This window comes from Microcaecilia unicolor, chromosome 7, assembly GCF_901765095.1.
Source record: "Microcaecilia unicolor chromosome 7, aMicUni1.1, whole genome shotgun sequence".
NCBI lineage: Eukaryota > Metazoa > Chordata > Amphibia > Gymnophiona > Siphonopidae > Microcaecilia > Microcaecilia unicolor.
Genome location: NC_044037.1, coordinates 177,077,432 through 177,090,490, shown reverse-complemented (window position 1 = coordinate 177,090,490; position 13,059 = coordinate 177,077,432). Strand labels below are relative to the sequence as shown.

General features: G+C 42.4%; 1 protein-coding gene across 1 annotated transcript in view; it reads left to right on the top strand.

Moving 5' to 3' along the window:
* The window catches only part of EHHADH (enoyl-CoA hydratase and 3-hydroxyacyl CoA dehydrogenase), a 98,662-nt gene extending 88,959 nt beyond the window's left edge, over positions 1-9,703 (top strand). The window contains exon 7 of the mRNA XM_030208952.1: positions 8,249-9,703. Coding sequence (XP_030064812.1) covers positions 8,249-9,519 — 1,271 coding nt within the window. The 3' untranslated portion in view covers positions 9,520-9,703. The remainder of the gene's footprint in view (positions 1-8,248) is intronic.
* The last annotated feature ends 3,356 nt before the right edge of the window (positions 9,704-13,059 follow it).

The following is a 13,059-nucleotide window of genomic DNA, read 5'->3' as shown; positions in this document are numbered from 1 at the left end:
AAAGGGCCCCTACACTTTTCTCAGCTACTACTGATGATCTTTTCTTAGAATAATAGGAGCATTTAATCTCAATGCTTGATAGCCACTGACTGCACAGTGTAGCAGTGTCGGGTTTAACTTGCTGGTCAGGTTTAGCATCTTTAAGGAACAGATTTTATACAAGATGAACTTTAAAGCTACAAAAAAAAATACATGTAAGGAGCTCCTGTTCTTCCACAGCAGTGCGTATTTTTTCTTTTTATAATTTCATACCATTTTCAACCTATGTTTATAGCTGTTGTTCTCTGATCAATGTGTGGTCAATGAGGTAATTAGCGAATACTTCAAGCCAAAGTTTGTGCTTAACATTGACAAAAGCAGTGATCAAAGTTGAATATCATTTTCAAATTGTGGAAAAAGATTGAATAAACATTGTTTTGATATCATTTTTCTTACCATGTGTTCTTTCTCTTCAGTACTTCCTTTTTCTCCTCAAATTTTTCTCTCTCCCACTTCCAACCTAAAAACCTCCAAGTCCAGCCATAGCATAGCAAAGCAAGGTTAGACAAGTCTATGGTTCCACTTCTGCACCAGCAACATGGGCAAAGAGCTTCGATAGAAAAATATAATTATTCTGGATGTGGAGGGATGAAGTTGAGACAGGTGGATACAATCTCTGTCCAGAGTTATCTACCAGATGTAGCACTTTACAAAAAGCAGCCAAACCTCAGAAAATATGGCTATCCTCCTTCCAGGAGCTGGCAGTTCTGTCCATTGCAGCATCCTTAATTGCATCAAGTCCCCCACTACTACTATTGGAGTGTCCATTTCGTGAGTACAGACACTACCCATCTGCAAAAAACATTGGGCCATATTCATGTGGGGTGTAGATATTTAAAATTGCCTTTTTTGTTCCTATTCAATATAAATCTTCCTTTGAGAGTACTGTTTGGAACCTACCACCCAAAAGCAAAGAGGGAGATATGATAGTGGTCTATAAAATACTGGGTGGAGTGGATTAGAATGGGTAGACATGAATCACTTGTTTACTCTGTCCAAAAATACAAGGCCTAGGGGGCATGCAATGAAACTACTAAGTATTACATTCAATACAAATTGGAGAAAATTTCTTCACTCAACATGTAATTAAACTTGCCAGAGAATTTGGTAAAAGCAGTTAGCAGGGTTAAAAATAAAAGGTTTGACTAATTTCCTAGCAGCAAAATTCATAAGACATCATTATTAAGCTGGACTTCGGAAAATTCACTGCTCATTTCTGGGATAAGCATCATAAAATCTGCGTTTACTGTTTTGGGATCTTGTCAGCTACTTTTGACCTGTATTGGCCACTATTGGAAACAGGATACGGGGCTTGATGGACCTTTGGTCTATCCAAGTATGGCAATGCTAATGTTCCAAAAAGCCTTCCAACCTGTCCTATCTTCATCTCACTATGTCCACCTTTGTTAAATGAGTCTCTTGGAGGCATGTAATATGTGTAACCTGTCTACACAGCGCCTGCAGGATATCGGATCTCTTTATTGGGGAATTAATCCCTGCCATATTCTGTGGTATTCGCATCTTGTATGCCTTTGAATCATTACTGCTTGAGACATTAGCAGTACCTTAAGGTCTGGGCACCCAACCTCCACCTCAACCCCAAGAGTGGAGGAGTGGCCTAGTGGTTAGGGTGGTGGACTTTGGTCCTGGGGAACTGAGGAACTGAGTTCGATTCCCACTTCAGGCACAGGCAGCTCCTTGTGACTCTGGGCAAGTCACTTGACCCTCCATTGCCCTATGTAAGCTGCATTGAGCCTGCCATGAGTGGGAAAGCGCAGGGTACAAATGTAACAAAAATAAAAAATAAATCATATTGATTCTAATGATAAGTTGCAGTGAGTCTGGTTTTACCAATCAATTTCCCTGAAAAATCATTACTTACCCCTTTTTCCTACCATGGAGGATCAGTTGATTCCCACCTCCTCCCCCAACTCTGTTAAATTCCAGCTAGTCATCTCCCTGCCATAGCTCACTCTCCAACGCTCAATCCCTCCCTCCCTCACCACAACCCTGCTTTCCCGTCTCACCAGTTTCCTCACGTAAGTACATGCTGATCTCATCCATACTCTCCAGTCATCTTGCACATATTCATTCCTGATATTTGAAATCCAAACAAATCCCCAAGGTGTAGGAGGGGGCACTGATCACAGTGGAGGCCAGATCTCAAACAGTCTAGTAAAATATTATCCACCTTGAAGTTACCCAAGAAGTCCACCTTCACAGTCATAACATGCAAGTATTTCTGGGATTCAGTCCATTCATCCACTCTTTGTCTCAATGATCCAGATGATAACCCACTCAAGACATATTTCAGTCCCTCTGTCCATACATGGTCCAAACCACAACAGTATCACTACGATACAGGCCTCCTCCACAGTATGTATGTATGTAAGAATCATAACATGCAACACAAAAAGGATTGAGTGAGCTGCACAAGCCTATGTTCCATGGGGATGGAAGCTATACTAATGGCACAGTCAGAATCCAGTGCTTGGAGCTATGTCAATGCTTTGTCTCCTACACTGTAGACAGATAATTCACCTTTCCTTCGTGCATAATTCTCAGTTTGAAATTTTTGATGGTTAGCAAATATGTTTTAGGCAATTTATTCATAACAAACTAAATAGTGTGGCTGTGTTGGTTTGGAACAATTGGAGGGGTGAGCAATCAGAGTTCAGGTCATTGCTGTGCTTTTCAAAGCTGGTTTTGATGTAGTGTTTCGCAATATTTTACGTGTTCTACACTTTGCAAAAAAATATAATAAAAATAAAGATTTTAAAAATGTTTTTTTTGCTGGACTAACTTGGTACAGATCAGATGAAACGCTCTCCTTTGCGCAGATATCTGGGCAGAATAATCCCAAAACATAATTACGCTTATTATCTTATATGCATGCAGCAATGCAACTTTATGAATGTGGTTTCAAATCTTCACAATAACCCTTGGCCTATCAGAGTGTTCCTTGTGCTGTCCAGGACATAAGCATGTTGTATATGCAAATCTACCAAGCGGGCTGCTGGAGTGAGTTCATCCACCAACCACCTCTTAAAGAATCCGATTGAGTTCCAAATCAGATGGAGTTTCTGGTAGACCTACAAACCGCGAGCTATTCTCCATGTTGATTTTGTCTTCATAAGTCTCAAACCTTTTTTTTGTTTACTGAAGTCTTATCTGAATTTGGGCCTGCTGAAATGGATCCTGCACATCAGAGGTTCATCTTTCTAAATCCAGCATTTGATTTCTAAATTCTGTTAATATTTGCATTACTCTATGAAGCTGTGATGAAAGACTCTTAGATTGCCTACCTAAAGCTGACATTTCAGAGGCTGTGAGTGTTTGTATCAGAGCATCGCTCATGTTACAACTATTCTTCCTAATCTTCCATCCTGCCCGCCTTAACTTTTTATTGTGATTTTCTCTGCCATTTCTGCTCAAAAATTCAGCCAAAAATGTGTCCAAACCAATTTGGATCTGCAATCTTCAATTATTTTTGAAAGCAAACTTTGTAGATGGTTTATTTGTCTGTTCGATTTTTGATATATCACCTTTCTGGTACAACCAAAATGGTCAGAGATTATGAGAGGGTTCAGAGCACAAGAGCAAAGCATTCACTCTTGCACAGCATATCACATGCTTCTTTGCCCAGCATGCGTCTTCTGCCATCACCCCCTTCTCCAGTTTCTGTCCCCCTTGCCTGAATCTACTCCCTACTTCTTTTCCTATATTGTCCCTAGTACTTGCCCCCTCTCATTTCTCCAAATTAATGTATGCCTTTTCAGCCCTTTACTGTTGTAAGCCACATTGGGCCTGCACGCAGGTGGGAAAATGTGGGATATAAATGCCATAACTAAATAAATAAATTACCATGTCTCTTCCCATTCCTCTTTTCTCCCTTCCACTGCATCTGACCTTTCTTACCCCATTCTCCAGCTTCTGGCCCATCTTCTTCCCCCTTCTCCATCACATCTTTCTGCATAAACCAGTGGTTACCAAACATGGTCCTGGAGGCAACACAACCAGTCATGTTTTTGGGGGTATCCACAATGACTATTAATGAGATATATTTGCATGCACTGCTTCCTTCATACAGATCTCTCATGAATATTCATTGTGGATATTCCAAAAACCTGACTGACTGGGGTGCCTCCAGGATCAGGTTTGGGAACCGCTGGCATAAACTGTATACCATCTGTCTTAACATATAGAGGGGTTGTAATTCTTATGTATGTTGCGTTGTTCCCTTTCTTGGATAAAGTTACGTTATAATTTTATAAATGAATAAACATAAGCATAATTTAGTGCAGGGTGCCTAAAGTTAGTGCTGGGATGCTGTGTGTAATTGCTTATACAGAATACAACCATAAGTCAGTATTTACGTGCCAACCTACAGGTACAGCTGCTTACACCGTTTCAGTGTCTGTTATAAATGTCCGCAACTAAATTCTGCAGTTATAAACGTAACCATAGTAAAACATTCATAAAAATGCAATAAGCAAATACAGATAATGAAAGAACTCAAAGTCAGACTATACAGCATCAATCATAATAATTAAAAGCCTTAAACAACAAAAAATATTTCAGGTGTTTCCAAAATGCTGATTTACTGGTTTCATGTTTAAGCCGCAGTGGCAAACTGGTCCATTCAATGGGACCTCTGATAGAATAAGTACCTAGCTTTGTAAATTCCAAATGTACATGCTGTAATGCAGGAATTACAAGCAAATGCTGGTGCTCAGACCGCACAGATCAAGATGGCAAATATCGCTGTACAATAGCTTTCATCTAGTGAGCTGAGTCTTGATAAAATAGCCTGATGAATCATAATCATAACTCTTCCTACTTTCTTACCTATCTATATGTTGCATCTTTAACTCTTCACTATCAATTATAATGTTCTATTACGTATTGTGTTGACAGTGTAAGTAGTATGCTATGCCATACCATACTTTGTATTGTTTTTGAATATTTTTACTGCTGTAATTGTCTATTGCTCATTTTGATCTAGCCTTACTGTACACCGCCTCGAGTGAATTCCTTCAAAAAGGCAGTAAATAAATCCTAATGAATAACAACTTGTACAGTATTCTCCATTGTACCGGTAACCATTTCAAGCGCTTCAAACAGGGAGTAATATGTTCAAAACAAGAGAGGTCCATCAACAAACAGCAGAATTCATAACTGAAGTGCCTGGAGTGAACACTTCAGCAAACCAAGGTACCTTAGTGCAGGCACCTACCACATCTACTCTCTGCTTGCGATTACATGCCAAAGGATTTCTGTGCTAAGGTTATATAATTACGACTAAGGAATGGTTAAAAGTTGCCATTAAAATCCGTGTATATAAATAGCCACCGCTAAACTTACCAACTGTGGAACAGTGATTTGATGCTGAAAGGAAATTGCATGCAAATGAGATACGCCTAAAGTCTACGTGCAGCTTGGTACAGAAAGTACCTAGCACATATGCAGAATGGTCTCACGATCAATATTGATGTTCTGCACATGCCCAACAAAAGAAAGCAGAATGGTAACAACATACATGTCAAGACTCTCAAGACATGTTACTGTAAGGTCTTGATATCTTGGAGTATAACCTTGGCACACCAGAACACACCTGAAGTCTCTATTATTTTTCTGAAGTTTCTTTATTGAATAAATCACAGATAATTTACTCACAGTCAGATGTTCAGAAGTATTGCTCCAGGGCACAGAGCCTCCGTAATCCTGAGAGCTGTTGCAGTGGTTGGAGGTGGAGATCTGAAGAGATGTAGCTTTATTGCAGAGGTGGGAAATAGTTAAGCAGATAGAAGTGGTTCAAAGCTGGGTGACTGGAGAGTGTGATATCTCATTAGAGTAGATATTTTCAAGGTAAAAAACCAAGTTCGTTCCAGGGAGTTGGGAGCAGAACAAGTGCTGGTCTGAAGCAAGATGGAGAATGCCTCATGGCCAGAGGGACAGGGAGGTCAAGAAGGCTTACACAGACCCAGGGAGGAGGACCAATGGGGACAGAGCCTGCCACCGGGTGGCAAGGGAGGTGCTAGAGGACGACCCTAGATTGGAGGGAAAGGTCATACCTGGCTGACCTCTCAGGACAGAGATAAGAATGACCAGGATATGATACCAGGTAGACAAAGGAGCCAAGCTTGGCAGAGAGAGATAGAGAAGGTCTGGGCAGCCTCACAACCAGTGGTAACCGTTCTTATACAGATAGACAAGTGTGGCTGCATTGCCTGTGAACTACATTACACACAATGCGTTGCTCACATATCTTTGCAGTGGGAACTGCAGCAGTGAAAGTCCTTAGGAAAGAGAATAACAGTAAAAGCATTAAACACATTTTAGGATCACATTATAAACTAGTGCGAGGCTGTCAGACAGACCAATGCATTCAAGTTGCACTGACACCATATGCATTCATGAGGATTGATGTGTTGTTTATTTATAGTTCCATGGCACTGCTACGTGTGGAGCACACACCCAATACTATTAAAAAATGCAAGCGCACTGCTTTCCGATGGGCAGAGCACACACATATAAATACACAAATATAGCTTATTTCCCCACTCGTGGCACATTTCCCACACACATGCATGCAGATTCTATTAAAAAAATGCTAGCAGACAGCTCCACTGAGAAGTCACCCTCATGGAATGACAGCTCGGACCTGCCGGAAAATTTTGAACGTTACAGGGAGGTGCTCCTTTCTGTGCATTCTTTGGAAGCATCTGTGCTTCACATGGAATGCTCATTTTAATACAAATGAGCTCGTTTTCATAGATTTGCTTAGCGTTTTCATTCACTGCTTTCCTCACGTGGTAGAAGCAGTGTCGAGACCATTTGTGCATTAGGCACACAATAATGTGTGTGCTAAACTGCCTAAAACCAGTCTAAATGAAATGTTGCAAGCCCAGTTTGCTTTGATCATCTCCTACTAAGTGCAGTTATGCAAACTGCAAATTAGTGCTAATTAGCTCCAGTTAACTGTAATTATTGCCAATTATTGGTGGTTAATGCCAATCAGCAGCTAATTGATCAACTAAGTTACATGCATAACTAGTACTGTTCTAACATCTGCACATGCAAGTTTGGATGCTAAGCAGATTGAGGGGGAGAGTGCTCAGTTCCCTCCCTCCCTCCCTCTTCACTGCACCAGAGGCACATTTGAGTTACAAGTTTCATTCCATTGCTTCCCTCTCCCCTCAGAAAAATGACAGGGAGTTAGGACCCAACTGATTGGCTGCAGGTAAGTCCAAGAAACAGAAGAGAGCTGGAAAGCAAGAGCAAACTGACTCCATTTCCTTCCGCTCTTCTTCCACAGCAGGACTTCATGTGCAGGTCTGAGGATGCAGTCAGAATTGGCTACATGAGGTTGGGGGGGGGGGGGGGTGAGATCTCGTGCAGGCTTAGCAGATTGGCTTCGGGCAACCAGGACTGGAAGACAAGACAGCCAAATCTGAACACAAAGAAGATGTGCCAGGTTCTCAGGCCACTGAGCTAACCATTTGATGCTGCCAATTCCTTTTAATGATAGCTCAAACTTTAATAGTGTCAAGTACCTCCACTACTGTACAGTCCTTTCCTGTCCCATGCCTTTAGACATATAGTTTCTTCATTTCATCTATTTTTTTTCAGGGGGAGGGGAAGAGGAAGTTATCTGTTTTGTATTTTTGTTCCATCTTCTTCACCTTCCACTTGAACCTTGGCCCTCCTTTCCCTTTTTACTTCATCACTTCTCCTTCCACCTCCGTTCAGTTTCTTTCCCTCCTGACCCTTGCCATCATACTTTTGGCTCTTTGTTTTTCTCTTGGCCTTGCTTTCACCCCTCCCTTCCTACCTCGAGCCTTAGTAGTGGACCATATTTCTAGCAGCTTGAACCACAGCTATGTTCTCTTTTTTTCCCTAGCACCACAACATCCTGGACAACAGCAGTAGCTTCTTGCTCCCTAGTAGCAGTCTCACAACTCTCCCCACTATCATGATGATTTGAAGAGGCATTTTCTCTTTTAAAATGTCCTAATTGCTACTAGCAGTTTCACTAGTATTCTTGAGAATTCTCTCCCACTTTCTAATCCTGTAGTGTGATGTTTATATAAGTATGAAATAAAAACACTTCCTAGAATGTTGTCTGATCAAGATTTTCAGAAAATCCTGTATATAACATGTTTGGCTTAATTAAACCATTTATACAAATGTTCTTTCATGTTTTCAGGGCTGGGAACAATGGGGAGAAGTATTGTCACTTCTTTGGCAAAGGCCAAGATTCCGGTGATAGCGCTGGAGCAAGACAAGAAGCAGCTGGATATTGGCAGCAAGGCTGTGATGTCGCTCCTGGATCGTGAAATCCTGAAGATGGAACAGCTTGGACACACTGAATTTACTAATTCTCTTGGCCCAGTTCAATTCACTCTGGACTATGGCAAGCTAAGAGACGTAGACATAGTTATTGAGGCAGTGTTTGAAAATATGGCATTAAAGAAAGAGATATTCAGGCACTTATCAGGAATCTGTAAGCCAGAAGCATTCCTGTGTACCAACACTTCAGGCCTGGACATTGATGAAATGGCCTCTGTCACAAATAGACCCCAAATGGTTATTGGGACCCACTTTTTCTCTCCAGCCCACATAATGAAGCTCTTGGAGGTTGTCCATGGCCATTACACATCTTCAACCACAATCTCCACAGCCATGAGACTTGCTAAAATGTTAGGGAAAGTTGGTGTGCTGGTAGGCAACTGCCCATCATTTGTTGGTAATCGATTAATGAGGCTGTATGTTGAACAGGCTGTTTTTCTGGTAGAAGAAGGCAGCAAACCAGAAGAGATTGATCGGGCCCTTGAAGATTTTGGCCTTGCTATGGGTCCCTTCCGAATGATGGATCTTGCAGGCCTTGATATAGGATGGAAGGCTCGAACCGAAATTGGACTGACAGGACCAAAACTGCCCATTGGAACACCTGCTCGCCAACGTGGCAGCAAGAGATACAGTCCACTTCCAGATATCTTGTGTGAAAAGGGGAGATTTGGACAGAAATCTGGTCAAGGCTGGTACAAGTATGAGAAATCTGGGGGTAGAAATGCAATGCCTGATCCATGGCTATATAATTTCTTGTCTGAATACCAACGCATTCACAACCTTAAGACACACTATGTAACCCAGGAGGAAATTATTGAGAGGTGTTTGTATGTCCTTATCAATGAGGGTTTTAAGGTGTTAGAAGATGGGATTGCCTCAGGACCAGAAGACATAGATGTCATCTACAATAATGGCTATGGGTGGCCAAAGTATACAGGTGGTCCGATGTACTATGCTTCAATAGTTGGGTTACCCGTCGTGCTGACCAAACTAGAAAAATATTATGGAGCTAATCCTGATATCCCTGATCTAAAACCCAGTAGTTTTCTGAAAAAGTTGGTTAGCAAAGGGAACCCTCCACTGAAGGAATGGCGGTCCCACCTTGGATTTCAAAGCAGCATGCTTTAATATCCGCAGCCAGCCTACTTAATTAGATATGTGTGGTAGCCAAGTTCATTAATGAATCTCTTGTCATACCATAAGGCTGCTATTCTCAACTCAGGCCACACCCAGCCAGTCCAGTTTTCAGGATATCCAGAATGCATATGCATGAGATAGATTTGCATACACTGCCTCCTTGGTATGCAAATCTATCTCATCCATATTCATTGTGGATATCCTGAAAACCTGATTGGCTGGGTATGGCCCGAGGACTGGGTTGATAACCACTGCCATAAGGATCACTAATCTACCTGCATCTTTAGCCATTTCCAAGAATGATGTTGTAATATAATTAATCAACAGCTGAGCACAATGAGTTCCAAACTGATGTATACTGAATTTTTCTGTCCTTTATTGTTAAAGACAAAAAATTTTCACATAGACAAACTTTTTTGATATCATCTCTGAATCTTAAAAGTTAGATTTAAATGTGAATGTGAATTTGCATTTCATGCTGAATATTATTTAATTGAATCTGAACTTTTAGAATTCTATTCATGCTCCACTTCCAGAAAATGCTAACATATTTTGTTCTTTTTAGATGTGTTGAAATAGCAAATTCTTTAAACCAAAGATTGTGCTTAACAGTGACTAAAGCAGTAATTAAATTTGTATAGCAAGTTAAAATGACAGAACATTATTAAATATTTTTCTAATTTAACATTTTGTCCTTTTTTTCATTATTGTTCCTTCGCCTCTTCTTTGTTTGATATATTGTCTTTTCATTAATTTGTTATCTCAAGTTCTTTATAGTACTTCACCTGTTATTTCTTTTTAATGCCTTGGGCTACTTAGGGCCCCTTTTACAAAGGTGCACTAGCATTTTTAGCATACACTAAAAATTAGCGCGCGCTAACCGTGTAGATACCCATAAGAATATTATGGGTGTCTACATGGTTAGTGCACGCTAAAAACGCTAATGCCCCTTTGTAAAAGACTCCCTTAGTCCATTCTTGTGCTGTGATCCTAAGCATTTGAGTTCTCCTCTCTTTCCTTCAAGATGTCCTTATTCCTCCTTGGTGGCTGTTCTTCACTTGTAGCACTATTTTTGAGCACTGGAGGGAGCAAGAGCTTATCTGTCTCCCACCTGTTTATGTTTATTTAAAATTTTATGTACCGCCATTGCCATATACAAAGGCCCTTTTACTAAGGTGCGTAGACCAGGGCTGGTGGAACCCGGTAATTGAGGTAAGCATGGCAGGGGGGCACCAACCTCTGGAGGGCGCCACAAGCCAGGCTTACTGCCGCCCGGGTGGCTCACTTGCAGGCTACTGTCAGATCCCACCTGCCCGCCCTCAGCTCCCCGACAGCCGTCCTTTCGTTCCTGCCGCCCTGGGGTTTTAAATCTTTTATTTTACCTCAAGTTGCAGCAGCGCCAACAGCAGCGAAAGCAGCAGGCTCTTCTCTAGCCTTCCCTTCCATCTCAGTGTCCCGCCTTCCTCTGATGTAATGCTTTAAACCCCCCCTAGGGTGGCAGGAATGAAAAGGGGGATGCTAGGAGGAAAAGAGGGCGCGCAGTTGGGGCTGGGTTTGGAACCGGAACTTGAGGGCTGAAAAGGGGGGCAGGTGGGACTGGGGCAAGTCACTGGACATGGATGGGAGGGGTGGATAGGGGGCAAAGGAGAATCGCTGTCCATGGATGGGAGGGGAGGGCAGAGGAGAATCTCTGGATATGGATGGGAGGGGAGGCAGGGAGAGAGGAGAAATTGCTGGATATGGAGGGGAGGGCAGAGAGGAATCATTGGACATGGAGGGGAGGGCAGGGGACAGAGGAGAAATTGCTGGACATGCAGGGCAGGAGAGAGAGGAGACTTGCTAGGCATGGATGGATGGAGGGGGCAGGGGAGAGAGGAGAATTGCTTGATATGGATGGAGGAGAGAGGAGAGTTGCTGGATATGGATGGATAGATGGATGGAGGGGAGGGCAGGGGAGAGGAGAGTTGCTGGACATGGATGGAAGGGAGGGCAGGGGGAGAAAGGAGAGTTGCTGGACATGGAGGGGAGGGCAGGAGAAATTCTGGACATGGAGGGAAGACAGGAAGGAGATGCATATGGAGGGGAGAGGAGAAATGCTGGACATCGATGGAGTGGAGGACAGAGGAGAAATGTTGGACAGGGATGGAGGGAAGGAAAGAGAGGAAGGAGATGCACACGGAGGGGGAGGGGAAGGGAGAGAGAAGAAATGCTGGACATGGATGGGGGGAGGAAGAAGGCAGGAAGTAGATGCACATGCATGGCGGAAAGGGGTGAGAGAAGAAATGCTGGACATGAATGGAGGGGTGGGAAGACAGGAGGAGATGCATATGGATGGAGGGGAGAAGAGAAATTTTGGACATGGAGGGAAGGGAAGACAAAGGAGATGCATATGGAGGGGAGAGGAGAAATGCTGGATATTGATGGAGTGGAGGACAGAGAAGAGAGGAGAAATGTTGGACAGAAATGGAGGGAAGGAAAGACAGAGGAAGGAGATGCACACAGTTGGAGGGGAAGGGAGAGAAGAAATGCTGGACATGGATGGAGACGAAAGAAGACAGGAGGTAGATGCACATGGATGGAGGGGAGGGGTGAGAGGAGAAATGCTGGACATGGATGGAGGGAACGGAAGTCAGAGGAGGAGATGCATATGGATGGAGGGGAGGGAAGACAGAAGAAGGAGATGCACATGGATGGAGGGGAGAGAGGAGAAATGCTGGGCATGGATGGAGGAGAGGGAAGATAGAGGAAGGAGATGCATATGGATGGAGGGGAGGGAAGAGAGAGGAAGAAGATGTATACTGATGGAGATGAGGGAAATGAAAGAGGAGAAAAACTGCACATGGATGGAGAAAACAGGCAGACGCTGGATCCACTCTATACCTTCTTCAGTCAGGTCTGCGGAGGACGCAGCTTTTACTTATGGATGTAAGACAAGAAATGAAGAAGAAAGGAGGAAAGTAAAGAAATAAATGGAAAGGAAGCCCTTGAAACGGAGATAAGAGAACAGATAGCAGCAGAGTCAGAGACTGGGACCAGCATGATCAGAAAAACAAAGTCACCAGACAACAAAGGTAGAAAAAATCATTTTATTTTCATTTTACTGTTGGAATATGTCCACTTTGAGAATTTACATCTGCTGTCTTATTGTGCAATGTATAGCAATGTGTTTCGTTCTGCTTTTCTGGTATTGTGCTGCATGCAGAGTCTAACTTCTTAGGATTTCAGGTTAATTTTTGAAGAATTTGAAGATGGGCTATCTCTGTTCTGCATGTGTGACTGCAAGGCCAAGTGTCTGAATAGGGATCTGTTTGTTAGGTTCTGAGATTTTGATTATATATTGTTTCAGGTTTGGCAAGACTGTTCTCCTAATTCCTGGTCTGTATGCAGATTTGGTTTGTGTCATTTTAGGTATACTGGAGCTGTAATAGCTTACAGAAATTATTTATAATGAAAACAAAAAGAAAACCCCACAAGTTATTTTCTTCTATACTGGTGTAATATTTTCAATGATGTCTGTTTATATGTGCCATG